The following is a 23470-nucleotide window of genomic DNA, read 5'->3' as shown; positions in this document are numbered from 1 at the left end:
TGCTTCAACAGAGAAAAATATTGAATTTTCATCAATTAATAGTACTAGATAGAAAAAGTTAGACTCCTAGAGAGACAGTGGGCTATGAGAGACATTTGGAATCAGGCAGGCATTACAATATATTAATTTTAGAGAAGGCCAAATTGTTGCCCTAAACTAGAACACAGAGGATATCCCTTTAAGGGAAAAAATTCTATAAATGGTAATACTTTCATAATTCAATTTTTAGATCCCCAAGCACGGGAATGCCCCCAAAATCCTGAGAAAACTTGCCAATATTAAGGAAAATAAGTTGTAAAATGAGATACCTGTGAATATGAATTGATAATGTGATTCTGAATTTCATCCATTGTGTCTGTTCCATAAGACACAGTACCTAGATGGAGGCGCTTAAATATCATCTCATTCTGGGTAAGTGTCCCTGTAATAAAAATATCAGACTGATCAGGAAAAAGACACGGTACTACATAAGAGATTAGTTTATAATATTTTGTTCCTTTGGGGGTGGAGTGCAGCAGATTATGGTTATTCTAAAATCTGTAAAACAACGAAGTGGTAAAGGTCATCAGTAAGCTATTGGTAGCTACTGTATTTGCTGACAAAGGGAACTAGAAAAGATCCCATTGAAGACCATCAAGGATCTTCCTTAACAGCAAAAAAGGCTACTGGTGAGTGAAGCAAGATGAGGGTCAGAGTAAATTACCACCTTTTATTCCCACCTATATGCACTGAAAGAAGAGACTAATACTAGGGTCAGACATAAAGCTCAGGTATGTCACAAAAACACCAGAGAACACCTCAAAACAAGCCAAGGTTGTCCTTTTTGGGTAGATGAGTCATCAGGAATTGCAATCAGTTCAGTTAATTTAAGAAATGTAGTGCAGAAAAAGCAGGGTGTGTCAGCCTGGAGGAGTCACAGCTTCTAGCTTCAATTTGGAAGCAACTCAACTAGATATTTGCCCCCAGTGGACTGATGGAAATTATCTAGGCCTGCGTAAAGCAGTGACATTTTCATTCTAAAATGAAAATGAAAGGTAGTTTTCAATATAAGTCTTTTAAAAAAAAAAAAAAAAAAAAAAGCAAAGGGGAAACTAATTTCCCTTTGGTTAGTGAAGGATATGCGCCCAAATGAGCCACTGCTGGGAAATAAATGAAGGATTATTCCACAGTGAATGTTTTCTGTTTCCTTCTGACTTTTCCCCTCTACATAGCAGGGTAGGTAGATTTACCAAAGTGGCTAAATGTTAATGTTGCTGATGCTTTTGCTTTGGGTATCTGATGTTGGAGGGAAGGGGGAAAAATCCACTGCTAATATGTTAAAAGGGAGGGGAACTATTGAAGGGAAGGCTAATTTTTATAAGATTGCATGGTTTTACCGAGCAATCAGCCTTAATGTTAAAAGTATTATTGCACTATCGTACACAGAGAAGCCTGATAACTTTTCTAAAATTACGGAGGGTATAATGTCATGGAGTCGGGAAGAACTAACCATTTTCCAATAACCCAGAGAAACAGCCAGGAGAAATTCAACTATGCTAAGGAAGGAGAGACACAAAACAGCCCACAAATTGGGGAAAATGTTTTTGGTAAAAGTCACCCAGTTATAGAACTCCTGACCATAGGAAGTCAGGATGAATTCAAATCTCATCTCTTTGTAGAGCACAATATCTGTTTTATTCAGGCTTCTGTCTACAGGGGGAGCAGAATCCTAACATTTGTCTACAAATAACGTACTGCCTCCCCCAAAAGACCCATATGTTAAAATGTCACCAGGAGAGAGGCAGAGAAGACAGCCCTCCCAGGAAAACATGGAAATCTTGGCCATCTTGTATTTGGTATCCAGATAACATTGTGATTAGTGCTTTGAAAGTACAGGTTGAAGCTCCCAAATATGGGACTTTCTGGTCCGGCAACATCCGTGGTCCAGTAGGGCCAATGATGTTGCTGGACCAAAGAGCCCCGGAGCCCAGGAGCAGGAGCCAGCAGGGGAGGAGAGTTCTGCCTGGGCCAGCAGCAGCTGGGCCACGCCATGACTGGGGAGCCCTGGCCCTTCCCTGGGGAACCCCTGGCATCAGCTGGGCCAGGCAGGCAATGGGGAGCTCCCGAACTGGTCAGAGAACCCCCAGCATTAGCTGGGCCAGGTGGCAGTGGGTGAGCCCTGGGCCAGGGAACCCCAGTAAATCCCCAAGTGGCAGTGGGGCCGGTGGCAGTCAGGTGGCCTTGGCCAGGGAACTCTGGGAAACTCCCCGGCTGCAGCAGCCTGGGGTGGCTGGCACCTCATCCGGGAACCCACGTTCCACATCAGCAGGGCAAGGTTGCACCATGGAATCCCCGGTGGCAGAGAGGCCAGGCAGGGCTGGGTGTCCCCGGCTAGGGAATGCCCTGCGGCAACAGGACCAGGCGGCAGGAGGAGACCCTTGGCCAGGGAACCCCCAGTGGCTGCAGGGCCAGTGGCAGCCAAGCAGGGCTGGCAGCAGCTGGCATCCTGGCAAGGGGAACCCCAAGGAATTCTGGTGGCAGAATGGGTAGTAGGACAGAAGCCCCAAGGAAAGGAGTCAAGGGAGTGGTGCAGCCAGCAGGGGATCATTGACCTTCCCTGGTCCGGCAAACTCCCTGGTTCAGGACCAGTTGGGTCCTGAGGGTGCCAAACCAGGGAGGTTCAACCTGTATAGGAATGGGAAAAAAATCATAGAGGAGTGCCTACAAATTATTCATTCCAGTACTGCAATTGCAGTACCACAGTATCTTTCTAGTTGTAAGGACCTTCATGATGATAATATACTAACACAATTTAAAAAACGTAAAATGGATTTTGCTTAGAGATCCAGTGTTTAAATGTTACATTTTCTGTGACAATCAGTCACCAAAGGAAAAAGAATGTGCAGCTGAAAGTCTTTGCATAAATCCTCAAAGATAAAAAGATAGAATCCTGAGATATCTGCATTTTAAAAAGTCAATTGCAACACTTTGCATTTGGCCAAAGGGTAAAAAAAAAAAAAAAAAAAAAAAAAAGGGATGTTTTGTGTCAAAAGTTGTTTACTTCATATTTCTAACACTTTTCCATGATATATATGAAGAAAGACTTTCTGACAAATAGAGGGAATCAAAGTGGTCTAGTATAGGTCACTGGAAATTAACATTGTTTCCGAATTTGACAAATATAGCCTGTAACCAGAGTAAGCCTGGAATTTCAGAATCAACATAAATAGTATGTTTTCAGGGCTCACTTTGCATCTGTAAGAAACTATGGGGTGTCAGTCATGGAGTGACACTTTGGTTCACTACTGACATCCTTGATTTTTAGAAAGCTCTAATTGAAGGGTGGGTGTTTCAGGGTCCATGATGAATCATGACAGGGCACAGAGAGATCACCACCAACTTGGTTCTTCTTTTAAGCTCACAGAAAGATTGTATATTATTTGTATCTAATCCTTACTGAATGTGAATAAAAAACTAGGTTTTGATAATTTAGTCAGCCAAATGGAAATTAATCCAGTGTGCAGATACTGCCATTATACACTGTTTTGCTTCTTGTGAGTATTTAAAGAACGGCCCTAAGTTTCCTCTCTTGTGAGGCTTGCAATTTAACAATACTTTTGTGTTAAAAGTCTAAGAAAAATAATACTTATTTTAAAATCATTTTTGTATATGATGATAGAGGACTAAAAATCCACAAACAATTTAAAAATATAGTAAGGAATGATTCACACTGAAATTTATTCCTATTTGTAAATGCTTATTTTTGATAGCCTGTCTTTGTCCCAGTATGACAGTACAAAACAGCAAGTCATAGGAAAAGAGCAAGTTAAACGCAACAGACACGCTATAATTAGTGTTTAGAAACTAGAACTTGTTTAGACATTTAACATCCAGTTTATGCATCTGATATAGGGTACTTCCATTCGTGTTCTTCACAGATATAGTCACGCTGTCACAGTCATAAATCTTTCCCATTTATACACAGCACATCTACCACTCCCCCTGTCTAATAATACACAAAAAATGAAATTTAATCTCAATTTTTGTATACCAGCATCGTAACAGCTAGACTATCACTCATTATAACATTAAGAACATACACATTACACACTGGATAATGATTCCAAATAAATTGTATTTTCCTTCAAAATTAACCAGAAAGATATTTAAACTCAGTTTTGCTTAAATATTATCCAGAACCATTTTATTATGTAAAGTTAAAAAGGGACAGAATTTTTAAAGGCTTATTTGTGAAAAGTGTAGACTTTTTTACAGAATTTATATGCAATTAAAATAGAACATTAATATGAGAAATAGAACATTTCCAGAGATAGTTGGAAAGTAGCACACAAAGAATAAAATCTTGAAGTATCCATTAAAAATTATGTGTAACTCATTCATTGTCATCTGGTTGTCATCTACAGAATGGTTTGCAAGGAAACTCATAATGATTGAGGAAAGTAATGAGAAATTATTTTGCTCTCATTCTTTATGGTCTAGTTTTCATGAAATAAAAATAAAATACTTATTTTATATTTCTCCCTTCAAAATATTCATATTTACCAAGAGCTTTTTTGTAGCTATATTGAATTTCAAAATATATACAATCATGTTATGCTATAAGACGTAAAGGACTAAGACATTAGTTTCTGAAGAATTTAAATTTTCATTTTAAAAAGCTAAGATTCTTGTCTCTGTGGCTATAAAAGGTAAACTTGCAACTGTAAACTTGCCATGTTATCTTCCTGAATCTGTAGATAGATGATGCCAGTACCTTTCCAGTGCCCATACAAGCTTAGAGTGAAATTAACAATACCCTAGATTTGGTAGATGGAGGGAAGGATGAAAGAGGAAAACTGAGTTCTAACACATAGAAAGGGGGCGCTGAAGTTCCAACAGTCTTTGCCCTTCTCATACTAGTTATAGAAGAACTGCTAGCATCCTTTTTCTTTGACCATAATAGGAAAACAATCTTTGGCAGATTACTTTTAGGTATTAGATAAATTTTTAGTGTCTGTTCAAAAGTCTAATCCAGATGGAAGAAAATTTAAAAAATTATAATTACAACTTGCTAAAGCTGCATGGATATAATTTTTACTATGTCTGTTCCCAAGATCTAATATGTATGGCTCCACATACAACTGTAGATTGTTGCAAATTCTTGCCATTGTGCCAAAAAATAGAAGAGTTTGTCAACTTTTCAATACAATATCTTTATTTCTTGTCTCCCAAAAGTGCTTCAGACACCTTCCTGTACATTACAGTAGACCACCTGAGGTCGAATGTCCATCCCTTGTCTACATTAAATTTTTGTTTCTAAGTTCCTCTGGTTGAATGAATGGTCACAACACTGAACTGGGCAAAAAAATATCTTGCTAGTAGTCTCTTCAGACTATGATGCCAATTAGACATCTCATACTACTTCCACAACAGTAGTTCTCCAATAGTTTTATTTTAAGATTTAGTCTCCTAGATTAGTAAGTCTTGCCAATGTAGAAGACCTTTAGCTGTACAACTGCTGACAATGAGCATTTTAAATATCTATAATTTGTGTTTCTAACACAGTTAGTTTGGTGTAGTCTGTCTCTCATGATGGATAATGGGGCAAACAGTAAAGATAAATTTACTGATAAGTTTAGTTTTAACAGCATTCTTTTACAAATGGGGTTTTATCTGATTTTCAGAATTTCCTTGAGGTGAATGCACTTTTAACTATTTCTAAAAATATAACTAGGCTATGAATTGTTAATTTGAAAAGCGTGCAAACAAAGGAAGAAATGCAAAGTTCTTTTCAAACATGGCAGCCATCATACAAGCCTCCATCAAAGTATATTCTTAACTTTGTTTTTGAATGTGGTTACCACATAAGGAAAATATCTTGACAAAAAGTTAATGTGTGATTCCTAAAGAAAAATTCAGCATGCTCTTTAATGAAGCAGAGTTTTTGCTACAATCGTATCATTAAACACTGAGCAAAGCAGGCAAAGAGGAAATTAATTTCTAAGGAAAAAGTCCTGCAGGCGTAATTCCCTGGGTGGCAACAGATGTGATTCACAACAGAGCAGTGAAGAATTCTTTTTTTGAGAAGCAGATGCAGAGCTTTCTGATCAAATATTACTAGATTGTAATTTGGCCGAATACCAACATTTTAAAAGGCCACAATAAAACAGCAAGTAAGTACTTGCAATATATAAGCATTAATAACTTTGCCAGGAGTTAGAAGAACATATAACCTTTCATGCAATGTGTGTATTTTGCTTGAAAGATACACTTGTTTAAGAGATGAAGATCCTTAGCTGCTGTAAATCTGCATAGTTCTATGGAAGAACATCCAGGTGATTATCTGGCCCAATATTTCAATGGTGAATTTTTGTCCGCAATAAATATACAAAGACAAAATTCTAAGAAGAAAATAGAGAGAAAAATATTGGCCTCTACTGGAGGGAAAGAGAAACAACAGAAAAAGCTACTAGGAAGCAGTGACATGCAATACCTCCTCCCCTTTTCCTTGAACCTGTATATCTTTCATATAAACTATGTATGGCCTAAGGCACATTGAGAACTAAGGAAAAAAGAAAATAGCATGTGATGTAGTCAAGAGAATAGCCATTCTTTTATATGGAACATGTTCTCTTCACTCCTATCAGTGGGATCACACAAGAATGCAACCAGCAGAATAGTGAATGGTAGTATGCGCATCCTTTGGTGATATTTTCACTTCTGGTGAGGGTGTTGGCGGAGGTGGTGGGTGGGCACACAGAAAACATGAAAGAAGGGTCCTGTTGGTCTGACTGCGAATCCACTAAGTTGGAACTGAAGTTTACTGTAGAACTCCAACCTCCGAGGATTCTCCAGTTCTCAGCTACTTCTCTCCCTGCTCTCTGTTCATAATGCATCTTTGCTGGACCCATGGATTGTGCAGGGAGCATGTATCTTGAAAAGGACACATTTAATCCCATAGGATTGTTGGCTTTTTTGGTTATTACTTGGGTCTCTATGCATTTTTACACTAATCAAATGGAATTAAGGGGGGGGAGAAGAGATAGGAGCATTGCAAATAATTCAAAAGATTCATTTGTAAACAGATAATTGCTTAAACTATTCTTTTAATATTAAAGTATATCACCTCACCTGTACAGGAGACACTTTAAAAAGAAACACATATTAATACATAGGCCTCTAAGCAAAGGGCTTTCCCAGAAAATTATGAATCTCATTACTCTATGCACCTGTTCAACTGTTATGGTTAAGTATCTGATTTGATCAAAAATACCCTAAAATGTTAATTACAGAACTCAAATGTAAGTCTATGAATACATAAATAAGTATACCAGAAAGACTATTTGCATTTATTATAAATGTATACTCTGGCTGTCATCATGAATGGCAGAAAGCTTGAAGTTTTGCATTCTGAATGTCAGAAATGCTCAATAAATATAGCCAAATATCTTTGTTTTCCCCTTGTGATTAGGATTTTCTTATACCCTGGAGAGGATAAAATATCATGCTCAGCTGCCCTTGGAAAACATTGGAAACAGCATTCCCCCTCTCCCCCCATAATGGATGACGCCTTTCTGTCAAACTTATATGTGATTCAAGTCCAAACAACATGGCATTTGGGGTAATGGATGCTATAATTAAAATGTGAGTCCTAAAAAACCTGTTGTTTTAGTGGGTGTTCTTAGTAATGGCTTTGTTCTACATGAAGATAAAAACTCCCTAACAAAGGAATTAATGTATTGCTTTAATAGGCTGCACCCTGAGTTAAGTTTTAAAATTTATGAGTTCTCTGCAGCATTGTTCTTTAAACAATGGCATTGTCAAATGCAACCAGTGAGAAGATTAAAGTTCTCCCAGCAGATTAAGTACAAATTATCTGTCCTCCTGTTTCAGCATCATTTGTTCATTTATCACATAACGTCTAGTATTTCTGGTCAGTGTCAATATGCTCTGCATCCTTGCAGTTAACAGATGTCTTCTCTTGTCGAATGAATTACTTTATGTTTCACGCACTGGTGGCCGCAGATGTGTCACTATAGCAACATCATTAATTTCAGATCTTACCGGAAACATGCACTCCAATCAAACCTAATTATACCACATTGCTTTCTTGTCCCACAATAAGGAAACTATAATGCAATTATTGGGATACTTCATTTTCTATTCTACTGTGGCAAATGAGAGAGCCACTGTGATGGACGCTTCTTGTCAAAAAGCTTATTGATGAAGCACAAACCCAATTTACAATCATACAAAGGACTACCTTGCAATTATGTTAGTAATGTAATGCTCCTTACACTCAACAACTAATTCTTAATCATTCCAAGTAAAGCTTGGACCACAGTATAAGATTTGTGCAAGCTGCTTTCTGTATTCTCTTTTCATTTTCAATATTGAGAAACCTGAGGTCTTTGCTTGTATAGAAATAGGACCACCCCTTTAGATCTGCTTTTATAAGAGCAGTCACTTGGGTGGGCTTTTAGAATTGTTGTGCTTTTTTTAAACCGTAAATATCCAAACTTCAAGGGGAAGTTAAAAAGTGAGTTATTTAACAAATTAAATTAATAATAATGTTTTGTTAAAATGAAAATACCAATTGTTGTAGACAGCTCTTTTGAACTATTTATAACCATACTAATGGTAGCTAAAGGCAATTATATACAGATTTAATTCATTAACTCAGTGCTATGTTTATGCTTGGGCTAAATCTTAGACTGAGATACCAAATACCAGATTTAGGTAAGAAATCTGGATAATAAACTTGGATTAAGGACCCTCACCATGATCTCTCCAGGTACTGATAGTTGTATCTATGCACCTTTTACCCAGATTACACAATTTAAAGTTAGCCAAACACATTGACTTTTTTAGTTCCTTATAGTATTGCTATTTTATAACCTTTTACATCATTTAATTCCAACAGCGGTTCTCAAACTGTAGCAACCCGAGTACTCCCATTTTGATTTTAAAATTTCCATGGACCTCCAAGCCAGCTTCTAAATTGCCCCCCAAGTTGAGAACCCCTGAATTACAGCTTTGATCTGTCTTTCAAAACTTTGGAGAAAGTGTTTGAATAAGCCCTTGATTTGACAGCTATCTTCCAAATTATGTCTTCATGTGCTAATATCCTTAAATATGCACCTATTTAGCCACAAATACATTCCAGTATTAAATGTGCAGTGAAAGACTGTCACCCAAGTGGCCTCTATTTTTCTAAAATAAATCAAGCCTCGCGTGACTGCATTTTGTATGATGTGGTATGGTCTAAGCAAAGTCAACCAGATGCAAAATGTAGGGCTTTATTTAAAATGACTATTCAAATATGGGTTTTAAACATTCTTTTCTGGATTTAATAAAATAGTATTTTACATCTTCACATAGCGTTTACAATGTATTTATATAAACATTTTCAATTATAATAACCTTTATGACTCATTTTGTTAATCTGCTAAATGTCTTACTGGATCTTCAACTGAAGTTATTAGATGGCAACTTTACTGAAAAAAAAGTAGCTCTCAAGCAGAACAGGTCTGGAGTCATAGCTGAAGAGGAGCTCTGTGCAGCCTGAAATTTTGACTTTTCCAGCAACAGAAGTTGGTCTAATAAAGGTTTGTCTCTCAGGGTATGCCTATACTAGCCCCTAGTTCGAACTAGGGAGGCTAATGTAGGCATTCGAACATGCAAATGAAGTCCGGGATTTAAATATCCCGGGATTTATTTTCATGTTACCGTCCGGTTGCCATTTTTAAATGGCGCTAGTCGGGATTAACTGCCCGTGGCTACACATGGCAGGTAAACAGTAATTCGAACTAAGTCCTTAGTTCAAATTACCTATTGCACCTCATTCCAGGAGAAGTAACAAGTAATTTGAACTAAGGACTTCGTTCGAATTACCGTTTAATTGCCTCATGTAGCCGCGGGCAGTTAGTCCTGACTAGCGCCATTTAAAAATGGCAACCGGACGGTAACATGCAAATAAATCCCGGGATATTTAAATCCCAGGCTTGATTTGCAACTTCGAATGCCTACATTAGCCTCCCTAGTTCAAACTAGGGGGCTAGTATAGACATATCCTCATATCCCAGGACCAACATGGCTATAACTCTTCAAACATTTTTATCTATTACAGTAAGAAAAGGTATCATTTAAAAGATATTGTAATTAATATCTCCACAAAATAAACGTGCCTATTTTAGCAGATTGATTAATTCTATCCCAGAGAACTAAAAAATGAGTAAATGAAGCCAATGAAATAATGCTTTATACAATATTCAACCACTACAATAGACAGCTAAGATTATAACAAAGTTCCTCAACTCTTTGCAAAATTATAGGGATATATCAGGGGTGGCCAACCTGCAGCTCTTTGTTCAAAGAAATGCAGCTCTTGCTAGTTTGAAGCCTGCACCAGAACTGGTCATGGCCACTCTGCGCACGTTCTCCATCACCTGGAGGGAGAAGCACATGGCTGGGTGGTGGCTTTGGGGAGACCCAGCGATTGGGTTAGAGTGGGGGGGGAGATTGGGTGTGCTGGCTCTGGGGAAGGGGTGGGTGCATTGGGTTAGAGCAGGAAGGCTGGGGGTGCCTGGCTCTGGGGGAGGGGAGGGACATTGGGTTAGAGCGGGGAAAGGGAGGGGAAGGGCTGAAGCACCTTAAACTCAAAGTATTCATGGATACAGAATAAGTCAGCCAACACAGATGTCATATTTAAATTCTTGGGCAAAAAAAGAAACAGCACGTACCTGGTTTACACTGTGTTTCTTTAAAGAAAATTCAAAGGCTATTGTTTGCCAGGCTGAAGCAATTATTCTGAGATATGAGTCTCTCCCTTATTGTTTTTGAACCTGTCATATATGCAGTTTGGGACAGATCTGAATTTTTACAACTATAAAAAAGCCATAATCTTCACAAGTAAAAAAAAAATGAGGACCCCATACCAGAGATCAATATGCTGGAGTGAAACAGGCACTTCAAATTGTGCTTACTTACTTCTCAGCTCAGTTTTATTTTAAAAATCTCACAGGACATAATAGGGCAGTCATGTTAAATTTAAAATACATGGTGGGGATGCTTATTTTTAGTTTGAGAATATGACTATTTTCAAAGTTGTTTTTTTTAAATTTGATATTTGTTCTGTGTCAAGTTCTCTGAAGATCTATGGACTGTCTGTGAATTTTTTAAGTGACTAGAGACTTTTGTATTGTTTTTTGTCCAAAATGTCCTGTAATGTTATTTTTATTACTACATTTTGTGTACTAAATAGATAGATATATAAAAATAAATATATGTCTCTTTGCACTCTATCCACAGCTATTTTGCTTCTTAGTCTCTAACTGGTTGGCCACCCCGGGATATATTATGGGAACATGTTTATCTGGTCATTGATAACAGACAGTAGTTTGGCAGGGCTAGTCATTTGGGATTTTGTGGACCATGAAAGGAGCGGAAGGGCAACAGAATAGACAATAAGAACAGAGCACAGGCCCAAATGTACACTTTTTGTACTTGTCTTCCTTCCAAATTGTTCTGTTAAGGGTTAGTGTGTATGATTGTGTTAATTTTTTGAACATACCACATCACATTAAAGTGAGGGAGAGAAACTTGGAATATGAAAATGGAGTCGCACAGGCCAATAGAGACTCAAGAAGAAAACAGATATACAGGTCTTAGAAAAATGGAGAATCAGAAGTAATAACAGATGACCATGACTTCAGTGCTCCCTTAAAAAACTACCATTTGGAAGATGATCTTTATGACTAGCTGTTTTGGCAAAGACTTGCTCTCTTATAACCCAGTGCCAACTTTGAGTCTTCTTAAAATATTTTCAAGGGAATGAGATTGCAAGGATGCACAGATGAATATGGCAGTATAAAGACTAAGGGTACGGATAGACTACAACTGCGCTCCATACTCTGACAGAGTCTGGCCATACTCTAAAATGGCATATAGCATCTTTTGAGGTAACTCACATGGGTGATTTAGGACATAATCCTACAAACACTGGCAAGTATAGCTCACTATACTGAGTGGTCTCATTGAAATCAAGAGAATTATTCATGGATATAAGTTCTGTGTGTGGTAATAAGGACTTTCAGATTCAGGTCCATTGGTCCTTATTCACCAAAATATGTAAACACGTGCCGAATGTTTAACTTAAGAAAAATCAACAGCTGTTTATCCCGTTATACACAAGGAAAAAAATGGAGTTTACATACGGAAAAAATATCAAATATAAAAAAAATCTGATGACACTGCAAAACTATTGACACATATACCTGTTTTATCTGTTAGTAAATATACTAAACGCCCCAACTCCTCTGGTATGGTGCTGGTTCGTACAACGGTTCCCGGAATATTGTCATCCTTCATAATCATCCATCCATAGGCTGCTTTGCCCATGTCCAAGTTTACACGTAAGCTGCAAAGAAAGCATATAATCACACTCAGTGTAAACGCAAGACAACATCATAAAAAGATGAAAATCAGAAACATAAAAACGTAATTGAAAATTGAACTAAAAACTGCTTTTATTGTAACATCAGCAAAGTCTTGAAAAACAGCTTTTTATTTGAACTTCAAACACACGGAGATTATAAACTCTTTGGAGTAGAGACAGGGTTTTTTTTTTCCTCCGTGTTTATACAGTCCTTAAAACATGGGGCTGAGTTTGGGATTGCTAGGTGCTACCACAATACAAATATATATTAATAGGTCTACTTGGCCTTTCAAAGAACTATTATGAAATTGCAAGTGTGTGCAAAGATTAGAGAAAATATTTATATTGAAAATATTTATTAAAACATAATATGCATAATTCAGCACAATTATAAATTTTATAAATACTACTTTTAATCTTTCCAAACCCTACTTTGCTTTAAGTTATAAGAGAAACTGCATATCAAATGTGGTGGTCCTAACTCTTACATGTTCAGGAGGAGTTCTTGAATAAAAACACTCACAGACAAACTCTCTCAAATATATAGTAGATTTGAACTTTAGAATTTAAGATAAAGTACCTAAAAGGTGGCAGGTGACAAAAGTGCACATATCAACAAAAAAGTGACCTTAAGAGAGGGCTAGAAGTTGGGGGAACAGGGAAAACTACAACAGTAGTAAGTGAAGAAGACTGTAGTAGTGATCCTCTCAAAGCCCCCTTCAGTCCTACGATTCTATGAATACGGTCAATGAGAGGGAAATATCAACTTGTAAATATGTTCAAGATTTGAAAGGCTTCTATATAAATGATATGAGCATGGGGAATGAGCAAGAAGAACTAGTATAGAAACTAAGTTACAGCTAAATTACAAATGGAATTACTGCTTGTTCAGGAAGGACAGGCAAGTTAAAAGGCAGGTGTTATCTTGTACATCAAGAATGTACACACTTGTTCTGAGTTTGAGAAGGAGGTGAGAAGCAAACCACTTGGAAGTCCTGGGGTAAAGATAAAAGGAGTAAAAAAAAAAAAAGTAGGGGTGATGTCATGGTACATTTAATGGTCTGCTATAGACCACCAAATCAGGAGGTGGTGGTGGATGAGGCATTTCTAAAACCTGATAGTAATGGAAGACTAACTACACAGGACATCTGCTGGAAAAGTAACACAGCAAAATTTACAGTAAGCTCTTTGAATATATTAGAGTTTTGTTTCAAATAGTGGGAAAAAAGTGGAGGACGTAACCAGGGAGATTTTGCAGTACATAGCCAGGGTGTTAATCTGTAGCCTTAGAGCAGGTTTGTGCAAATACCAGCCTGTGGGTCAGATCTGGTTCACCAGGGTTATCTCCTGGTAGGCCCTCACTACTAAATTTACCTGCACTGATTCAGGTACTAGTGATCACAGTTCCTGCAGTTGGTTGTGGATCATGTTCCCAACCAACGGGAGTTGTGAGAAGTGGTGTCCTAGTCCGCGTTGCTTCCTGCCATTCCTATTGGCGAGGAACGGCAATCTGCAGCCAACAGGAGCTGCCATCACCAGCACCTGTGGCTACGTAGGTAAATAGAGTGACAGTGGCCTGCCAGGGACTAACCATGGTGAACCACTGCCATCTTATTGCCCACTCTGGTGCAAGAGGGAGACTGTGATAAGAGGAAAGTATATATCTGATTATGAAAGGGGAGTGTGTTCCCTGAATCACACCCTACAGGGTTAAACTGAAAACTTTTAATTAGCCTCCCAATACTGCCTCCCCAATGGCCTTCTATCACTTCCCAAGCATTTCCAGGAGAAGCTGATGGGAGAAGTCAATGGAAGCACTCTAAGCAGCTGCTGTTTCTCCTCTGTTGCATTTCTTCTTTTGGCTACTTGTTGCATGACAGGCCAGAGAGAAAACAGTAGCTCTGTCTGCTTCATTGCTTGCTTCCCTGCTACACTATGGGGGTCAAAGAGACTCAGAAAGCAGTTTGGCCTAGTGTAGAATAGCTCCCCTATTCCAATCAACCACTGATGGGAAGGCCAGAATGGGGAAAAATAGGAGAGGCTGAAAACCACTCACCAGGTACAACTCCTAAAGACCAGTATGGGTAAAAGTAGCTTGGGACTGTTTTAACTAGCAGCAGCTGGCAACAGTCCCCTAGCTGCTGCACACTAGCTAATAACCACGGTGTGCTCTATCCATTCTCTTTCCCACTCCATCAAGTCCCTTTGCACCAGGATTCATGAGGAGGAAGGCATATAGGCCAAGTTGCCTGAAATGCTAGGGGAATTTTCAGCAGTATGTGTTAGGTAGTTTCTGCTGTGTTTGTACCACCTGAGTGGAATAATAGAACCAAAAAGAGAATCTGCCTGCAAGTATTAATTGAGGGCCATTGGCCTTTCTTAAATAATATATTTGACCACGAGCTTGAAAAATCTGAACACAACTTATGCAGAGGTTCTAAAGAGCCAGAGGACCAAGTAGGGATACGCATGGATTTCCAGGAGCCTGCAATTCTGTGCAACCATTGCCTGGCATTTATAGACACAAATATGCTGTGGCCCTGCTTTTTCAGAAGTTGCTTGAGAGAGACAGGGAACAAGTTAGCATGTACTTAATTGTTTTAATTTATATAGGCATTTAAAAAAGTTTCTGCTTTAAGCACACCTCAATGCATTTTAAAAATACAATTATAAAAACAGCCTACTCCAGTAACCCTCTTTATCAAACAATTAACATACCCAATCCAACTGCTCAAATAATAATTACATTCTTTAACATTCTCAACTCCCAATCTCTTCCAGCTAGGAAAAGTAAATAGGAATTCCAGTGTCCTAAGGTCACCAAACTAGGACTACTTTGGGTTACAGAGGTATGGAAGTGAAATGGCTAGCTTATTTGTAAATGATCTCTAGCACATGTTTATTTTAGTGAATTCTCTCCTCCAAGCAAATGGGCTGGATGATTCTCCAAGAAAACAGGACACAGTTTCTGTGGTTGTACGGTGCCTAATACAATGGAGTCCTGGTCAATTATTTGTATTGGCAAAGCACCGAGAAGTCCTAAGGCTTCTCGGTGCTTTGCCAATACAAATAATTGTGATTACTCTTGAGTTCTTTTCACACAGAGATACTGTACTCCATTAGAAAACAACATTTATGGTTTCATTTGATGCCCCTTGATGAAGTTTACTTCAAAGATCTAAGAGGGACAGGGCTTTAGATTAAAAAAGAGATCTCTTTGCTGTATGGCAATTGAGTGAAAAGGCAAGTGATTTAACTTCCTTCAGGTGTTTCAGTGTTTCCTGTAAGTACTGAAGTAAAAAAAGTCTTGACTCGCCAAGAAAGATTCATCCTCTTGAGAAAGACAAACTTTTGGTTGAGGATGACAGTGAATACATAAGGTATGTACTGAAGTGGTCAAACTCACTCTCTGAGCCATGTATGACAATCTTCAAACATTCAAAAGCTAGGGCAAATTTGCTTGGGTTTGGGGTTTCTGTCCAGCAGGGGGCACCTTCTGGGGCTTTGATGGAGTGGGGGCAATGTCTGGGCAGAGCTGGGGTCAAGCACCCTCCAAGCAGAGGCACCGAATTTCAAAAGTACTGGGTAGGGGAGCATGGTGCTCGACCCCTGGCTCTGCCTCAGGCCCCATCCCCATTCCACCCCTTCCCAAGTCCCACCTCCCGAGTTCCATCCTCTCCCCTGAGTACACCACATCCTCTCCCCTCTCCTGTCATCTTCCTGAATATCATGAAATAGCTGATCATGGTAAATGGGAGGCACTGATGCATGGGGTCCACTGGTAGGGAGCAGCTGCATTTGCGCAAAATCTTGCCAGTCTAGACACACCCTATGTGTTTATTTAGACTTTGGTTCAGGGTGCCAAATTTACATATGAATTCCAGCTCAGCAGTTTCTCTCTGCAGGCTGTTTTTGATATTTTTCTGTCTAAGAATGGCAACTTGCAAGTCTGGAACTGTATACCAGAGGTTAAAGTGCTCCCCCACTGGCTTTAGGATGTTGCCATTCCTAATGTCAGATTTGTGTCCATTAATTCTTTTGTGCAGAGACAGTCTGGGTTGTCCAATGTACATGGCAGAGGCGCGTTGTTGGTACATGATGGCATATATTATATTTGTAGATATGCATATGAATGAGTCTTTGATGGTATAGCTGATGTGGTTAGGTCCTGTGGTGGTGTCACTAGAATAGATGTGTTCGGAGTTGGCAACTGGTTTTGTTACAGGGATAGGTTTCTGGATTAGTGTTTCTGTTGTGAGGTGTGAAGTTAGTGGTACTGGGGGCTGTCTGTAAGCAAGGACTGGTCTGCCTCCCAAGGTCTATGAGAGCAAGGGATTGTCATCAATGAGATATTGTAGATTCTTGATGTGTAGGAGAAATTTTAGCTGAGGGGCTATAGGTAATGGCTAATGGCATTCTGTTGCTTTTTTTTGTTGGGTCAGTCCTGTAGTATGCAACTTCTGGGTATCCGCCTGGCTTTATTAATCTTTTCTCCATCTCTCCAGGTGGATATCCTATAGGATTAGGAACTGAAATGTTATATCACTTGAAAGGACAGATTTCCAGCTTTGCAATGCAATACATTTAGAATTTATATCCAGCCAATCTGGCATATATCTTTAGCTCTCAACAGCCCTTACATATACTATTTTAAAATCATGGCACTTTTATGCATAGAGGAGTTTTGCATTCATGATTTTTTTCTCTCCCTCTTCCCCCCCCCCCCAAAAAACCCTGTATAGTTAAGGTTCACAGTACTACAATTAAGTGACCTAGGCCACAGATGGGAAAATACAAGATTAGTTATAACTACTTAAAACCTTTGTATAATTAATTTTTCATAAAACATATGTAATATACAGAACACAGCATAACATGGAGTGATATAAAGGTTCACTTAAACTCATTGGGCTGGCTTGCTTAACTCATGAGTAGAAAAGCATCTCAGGTATTGTGGACATGTCATTCTCATGACAATACATCATCATAACCACATAACCTCATCATGCATTCTGTCTTGGTCACTCATATATACATATTTTAGAAGCTCCTTTGCCAGGAGAGCCAGGAGAGAATTTAACAGCACACTTGCCAGATCATAGAAGCAGGACAGTCTGATATAGTCCTTTTTGTTAGTTGAATTTAGTCACTACAAGAGGCAGGATGGTACTCAGGGCATCATCAAGGTTTGTTTGTTTTTTTAACCACATATAGATTAGTGATATCTAGGATAGGCCTGAGCTATTCTGAATGTTGAATATGAGAAAGTACCTGGAATAAAACCCCTTACCCTATTTTTCTCATAAGCAGATGTTTTGTGATTGTTAGGAGTGGATGAATTGCATATAGATAGCTTCCCAAAGGCACTCTCATAATTGACAGGAAGAGATGGGCAGGCAATGATAACTATTCATAATCTGAAGGATTCTTTAAAATACGGTCCTGCAGTTCCACTGAACAACTGTCAAGTCTCAAAATCATTGTCCTTATGTGTTCTAATTGAGTTTTTCAAACAGTCTGGAAGGCTGACATATTTTCTTTTAAAGTTAATGGAAACTGTGTCTGTCCTTTATTGCTTTGAAAATTTCTGCCTCTGCCACTCCTATACTCTGTCTGTACTTAAGCATTAGAAGGCTCTAGTGACCATTAGGCCTTTCAAATTAGGCATTTGAAAGTAAAATGCCAAAAGTCTCCCTCAGAAATCCTGTGAAGCTGTTAGCACTGATGGAATGGCTATACACAATGGAGCCTTATAGTGTTTAAAGAAAGGAGGGTTTGGACACTTCAGTTTCTACTGCTGTTGAGGCCAAGCATGTCCCAAAAAGGATCGTATCAGGCAATTTTGAATTCAGTCAATTATCTGAACACTAGCTTGTAAACTTCCAAAAAGGTTCATTTTCATGCTGCACTTTCTATAGCAGAAGGCAGTAGAGGAATGAAATACTAATACAGGTTCTTTGTTGCTTATGCCTCTTTGTAAAATACCCTCTACCTGGTCCTTAAATTTTTGAGCATATTTTTATGGTAGGTTGTCTAGCTTCTGAATCACATCCAAGTGTATTTATGCATAACTACAATCAACTATTCCTGAGGCAGTAGATGCACTAAAGGCTGAAGTCAGTCCCACCTTGGACGCTTAGGATTCTGTGTTGTCATTAGTTTGGTTAGTATTTACTGTGCTACAGTTGAATACACCATCAAGTTCTCTTCATGGAAATAGAAGTAAGCTGATAAATAGTTCTTAGGGTTGTATACTAGAGGCTGGGTACAGACAGTTCTTAGTAGAAGGTCCTTAGGTTTGAAATCTCCACTGGCCTGATAAAACGTGACTTTTTCCAACTTCAGGTCATTATTCAAAATACAAATTGTAATTTTAACATGAATGGTTGTGAAGGGCTTATTTATATCCATTTTATTATGGCAAGTCTAACTTACTTAATGATTACAATATTAAATTCTGTGGGTGGTTTTTATTATACGTATGCCCAGACTATGGTGAATTTTGCTAACAAATGAAATAGAAACATAAAAAGGTACTATGAATTGATATTGGAAAGAAACTAAGAAAAATTCCTTGCTTTCTGTAATTTTAGAATCTCTCCTCTCATAATCTGTAGTGAAAGTGTGTGGAAGGAAGTTCCCAGCCCTAGCCAAAGGACAAGTAAAGCCCTATAGTAGAAATAACGGAAAGACCTAACTTAAATGATCTAACTGTAAAACAAATGTAAAAGACTAAAAGAATTAGTCTAATCAACTTAAATTTCACCTTGATGATATGCGCCACTGATCAGACCAAACTAAAAGTCTCTTAAATTACCAAAGGCAGAATCACTGCTTACATATAACAAATGGATATTTAATAATTTTATTTTAATTTCTATTGAACAATCTATATGCTGACCATGGACCAAACACATTTGGAGCTATTCCACAACTCTAGTTTGCTATTTGTCCTTTACTTGCTGAGTAATGAGCCCACATCCTGGTATTTTTTTCCCACAAGTTATACACTCCCCCAAAAGTTACTGAAGAAACTGAATAATCAGATGGTCGGAGGCAAAATTGCTATGGATTTGGAAATGGCTAAATGTCACGCAGAAATACAAAGGTTCAACTTAATCATGATAAAAGAAACTGCAGGTTGCTATAGATTGAACTAGGTTCTTTACTGTTTGATATATTTATGATGGTCTGAAAAGAGAGCATGCAAACAGGTAGCAAAGTTTTCAGATGATAAAAATATTTAGGTTTAAAAAGACTGAGCAACTTCTGAGACCTAACCAAGTTATATGAATGAATAATACACTTGAAGATGAAATTCCATGTTGGAAAATTCAAAATTATGCACATTAGATTGAAAAAAATGCAAGCACTCAAATACATTCTATATCCATGACAAGACAGACATTACCATGGACAGCTCTATTAAAGACCTAGTCTCAGTGTACCATGGCCATTAGAACTCAAACAAAAGTGAGGAATGACATTTATAAACAATTTTTATATACTATACTAAAGCATTGGTATACTCTCCCCTATTTTTTCCCCAGTTCTGGTCATCTGATCTCAAAGAAGATAAAAAAAAAATCCAAAAAACCAAAACCCAAAAAGTCAGTGTTCAAAAAGGGATGACAATGAATAGCTGCATGGTAAGACTTTCATATTAGGAGAGACTGAAAAGACAGACCCTTTAATTTCAAGAGATGAATAAAATGTGACTTAATAAAAGCATACATGATAACTGAGATGTTCCTATCACTATTCTCAGGCATTCTTAATATTTCCTCCAACTGACTAGGTAGCTGAAGCTTATTTAGTTCCATGGCATTTTCAATGGTTATGTCCAATTTCTTGCACAAGAATTTGAAAAACAGGCATCACACAAATAACAGGACATTAATTAAACTGGAGTCAAATGCTGCATCTTGTTACTGAAGAACCATGGAGATATCTGCTGGAGAAACAGGACTTATAGGAGAAATCAAATATAAAGGAAAGACAAGAAGCTCTTGAGCAGCATTTGCAGAGATTGTTTGTTGTTCTGGGCTAATGGGTTCAAGGCCATGGTAATGCCACAGCTGTCACCTACATTTGACCAGGCCTGGGCAGAGTACACCTGCAAGCTGGATCCAGCCCACTGAGCCACCGGATCCAGCCCATGGATGCAGTGAGGAGCCACAGGCAGGATCCTCTGCTTACTCCGCACGCTGCTCAGAGAAGCAGTTACAGGGCCATTTCTGTTTAAAAACTGTGAGCCCAGGGGGAAGGCTTCAGGCATAACTCCCACCTCCAGCACAATCTTATTGGTTGGCTTCCAGGCAATGGGACCTGCCTATTTGAAAAACAGGCAGCACACAAAGCATCACATCCCCTTCGCCCTTCCCCAGCTCAGTTATTCACACAAGCACATGGAGGTGTAACCTATGCAGGTGCAGGGCAGGCAGGCTTGCTGGCTGGCTGAGAAACTTTTTAAGCTCTGCAAGCATTTAGTTCTGTAGACTGGCACTCTGGTTGCGCTGCTGGGTGGTAAGTCTCCTGGGCAGAGCCTGCCTCTGGCGCTGCAGTTCCTCTCTTCGCAACCATGTGCTCCCTAATTCAACATACCCAAACCTTCTGTCCATCTCCTGCACCTATTCCCCCTCCTAGATCTGGCAGCCCAATCCCCTTCTACCTAGGTTGCAACCCACACTTCTGCACCCCAGCTGCCTGCCCTCAGTCACAAACCAAACCCCTGCACCCCCAGTCTCCTGCCGTAGGTCAAAACTCCCTCCTTAGGACACATTCCAAAACACTGAACCCCATTCCCACACCCTAGGTCACAACTGTCTCTTTCACCCAAACTCCCTCCCAGACTCCACTCTCCCTCCTGCATCCCAATTCTTTACCCTAACCTCCATCCCAGACCCCACACCTCCTCCATTAATATCCTGGAAGAGTGTGGCCCTCAACCACTTTCCAAAATCTTGGAGTGGCCCCCCCCCATCAAAAATTATTGCCCACCCCTGTTATATACACTGTGTTGTATAGCTGATAACAGCCAGCACTACCTGTTGCCATTGGGGAAATCATAATATGACTAGAGCTGCTCCAGACCGCCAATGGAATTTTCTAGCTCTGTAATACATTAATTGCTAATCAAGGAAGTGTGGCACAGAATATGAAGTGCATTTTTTAAAATGAGAACTTGCAGAATTTGAAATAAAAATCAGAAAACAGACCTAATTCAACACCTCTATATTAGCTATCTAGAAATCTTCATTTCCAAAATTTCTAATTGTGGCTGCCAATGGCTCAGTTACTACAGGATCAGAACTGCAAAAACCCCTTTATTCAGCAGCATGCCGGCAACTGATCTTACATACAGAGCTGACAAGCATTTAAAAATCTTCCAAACAAAATTTGTTGAGGATTGATTAGAGGCAGGATCATTCAACTCATATAAATGCCATGTGTGTTACCTAATGAGAGTAACATATATTTCACAAGGATTTCAACAACTTTGACCCCACCATCAACTTCAGCCTGGACCCGTCCACACAGGAAATCCACCTCCTGGACACTACAGTACAATTAAATAGTGGACAAATTTCCACCATCCTATACTGGAAACCCACTGACCGCTACACTTACCTTCATGCCTCCAGCTTCCAACCAGATACAATTCTCAATCCATTGTATATAGCCAAGCCCTAAGATACAACTGGATTTGCTCCGATTCCACAGACAGACAAACAACTACATTACCTACAGTCTACAACTTAAACCCCTCCAATGGTTTATTGAGGTTTAAGGGGTTGTCATTACCTACAACTTAAACCCCTCCAATGCATTATCCACGATCTACAGCCTATCTTGGAAAATGATCCCTCACTCTCAGAGGCCTTGGGGGAAAGGTCTATTCTTGTTTACAAACAACCCCCCAACCTGAAACAAATTCCCTCTGGTAACCGTGCTACACAGCTACATCATAAACATCCAGGAACCCAGCCCTGCAATCAGCCCCAATGCCAATTCTGTCCACATAACTATACAAGAGAATTCATTACTGGAGCCAACCATATAAGCCACCAACTCAGAGGTTCATTTAACTGCACATCCAGGAATGTAATTTATGCCATCAAATGCCAGCAATGCCCTATTACAATATATATTGGACCAAATGGACAGTTACTATGGGAAAAAATTAATGGACACAAATCAGATATCCGGAAAGGGAACATACAAAAACCTGTTGGGGAACACTTCAATCTACCTAGGCATTCATTAACAGATCTTCAAGTGGCTGTTCTGTTACAGACCAATTCCACAAGTGAAATACACAGGGAAGGACTGGAACTACAATTCATTCACAAGTTTGATACTCATGCTAATGGATTAAATAAAAATACCGGATGCCTGGGACATTATCAACCTACCAAACAATGAAGGTGCCAATGATTCTTTGTCTGTATTGTATCTGGTGTTAGTACTCTTCTTCTCTATTGCCTACTAATTCTGGTTCTTATCTGCCTCTTTTTGACTATCCAGTCTTTAGGTGCTTATAGACTATTTGTTTTTCCTGTTACATTCCAGCTCGGCTTTCCCCTTGATATTTTTATACCCACTACCTCTTCTTGTCCCGCCCCCCTCATTTTTTTCCCCTTTCCCCCATTTATTTTAGTTCTGTACATCCAACACTCTGGTCATCTGAAGAAGTGGGCTGTGCCCACGAAAGCTCATGATACCATCTACATATTTTGTAAGTCTTTAAAGTGCTACCAGATTATTTGTTGTTTTACATTTTTATATATTTTTTCATTTATACTAAATAGACAAAACTACTAGTCCTCTTTAAAATAAGTTGCCTACAGTCTTCAGTGAATAAGTCTCCATGATCTCTAGGCATAAACAAAATAATACTAATGGTTCACACAAAAAATAAAACCATACCAAAACCTTGCTCAAGGGGACAAAAGCCACCTGAGCCATATCCCAGTCTAAACCTAGAGTCACAAGGATCAAAGAGATTTGAGGCATTCAGATGTATTTAGTTTACTCAACAGAAAAACTTCTCTA

At 38.9% G+C, this 23470-nt stretch overlaps 1 protein-coding gene across 4 annotated transcripts in view; it reads right to left on the bottom strand.

Moving 5' to 3' along the window:
• Positions 1-23470, bottom strand: part of ATP9B (ATPase phospholipid transporting 9B (putative)) — a 314205-nt gene that overhangs the window by 67805 nt on the left and 222930 nt on the right. For all 4 annotated transcript variants that reach the window (XM_006128867.4, XM_075921103.1, XM_006128868.4 and 1 more), the window contains 2 exons: positions 12255-12397; positions 309-421 (listed from right to left, as the gene is read on the bottom strand). In XM_006128867.4, the coding sequence (XP_006128929.1) occupies positions 309-421; positions 12255-12397 (256 nt within the window). The remainder of the gene's footprint in view (positions 1-308; positions 422-12254; positions 12398-23470) is intronic.

The sequence above is a fragment of the Pelodiscus sinensis genome, chromosome 2 (genome assembly GCF_049634645.1).
Source record: "Pelodiscus sinensis isolate JC-2024 chromosome 2, ASM4963464v1, whole genome shotgun sequence".
In the NCBI taxonomy this organism is placed as follows: domain Eukaryota; kingdom Metazoa; phylum Chordata; order Testudines; family Trionychidae; genus Pelodiscus; species Pelodiscus sinensis.
This window is presented reverse-complemented; position numbering and strand designations above follow the sequence as displayed.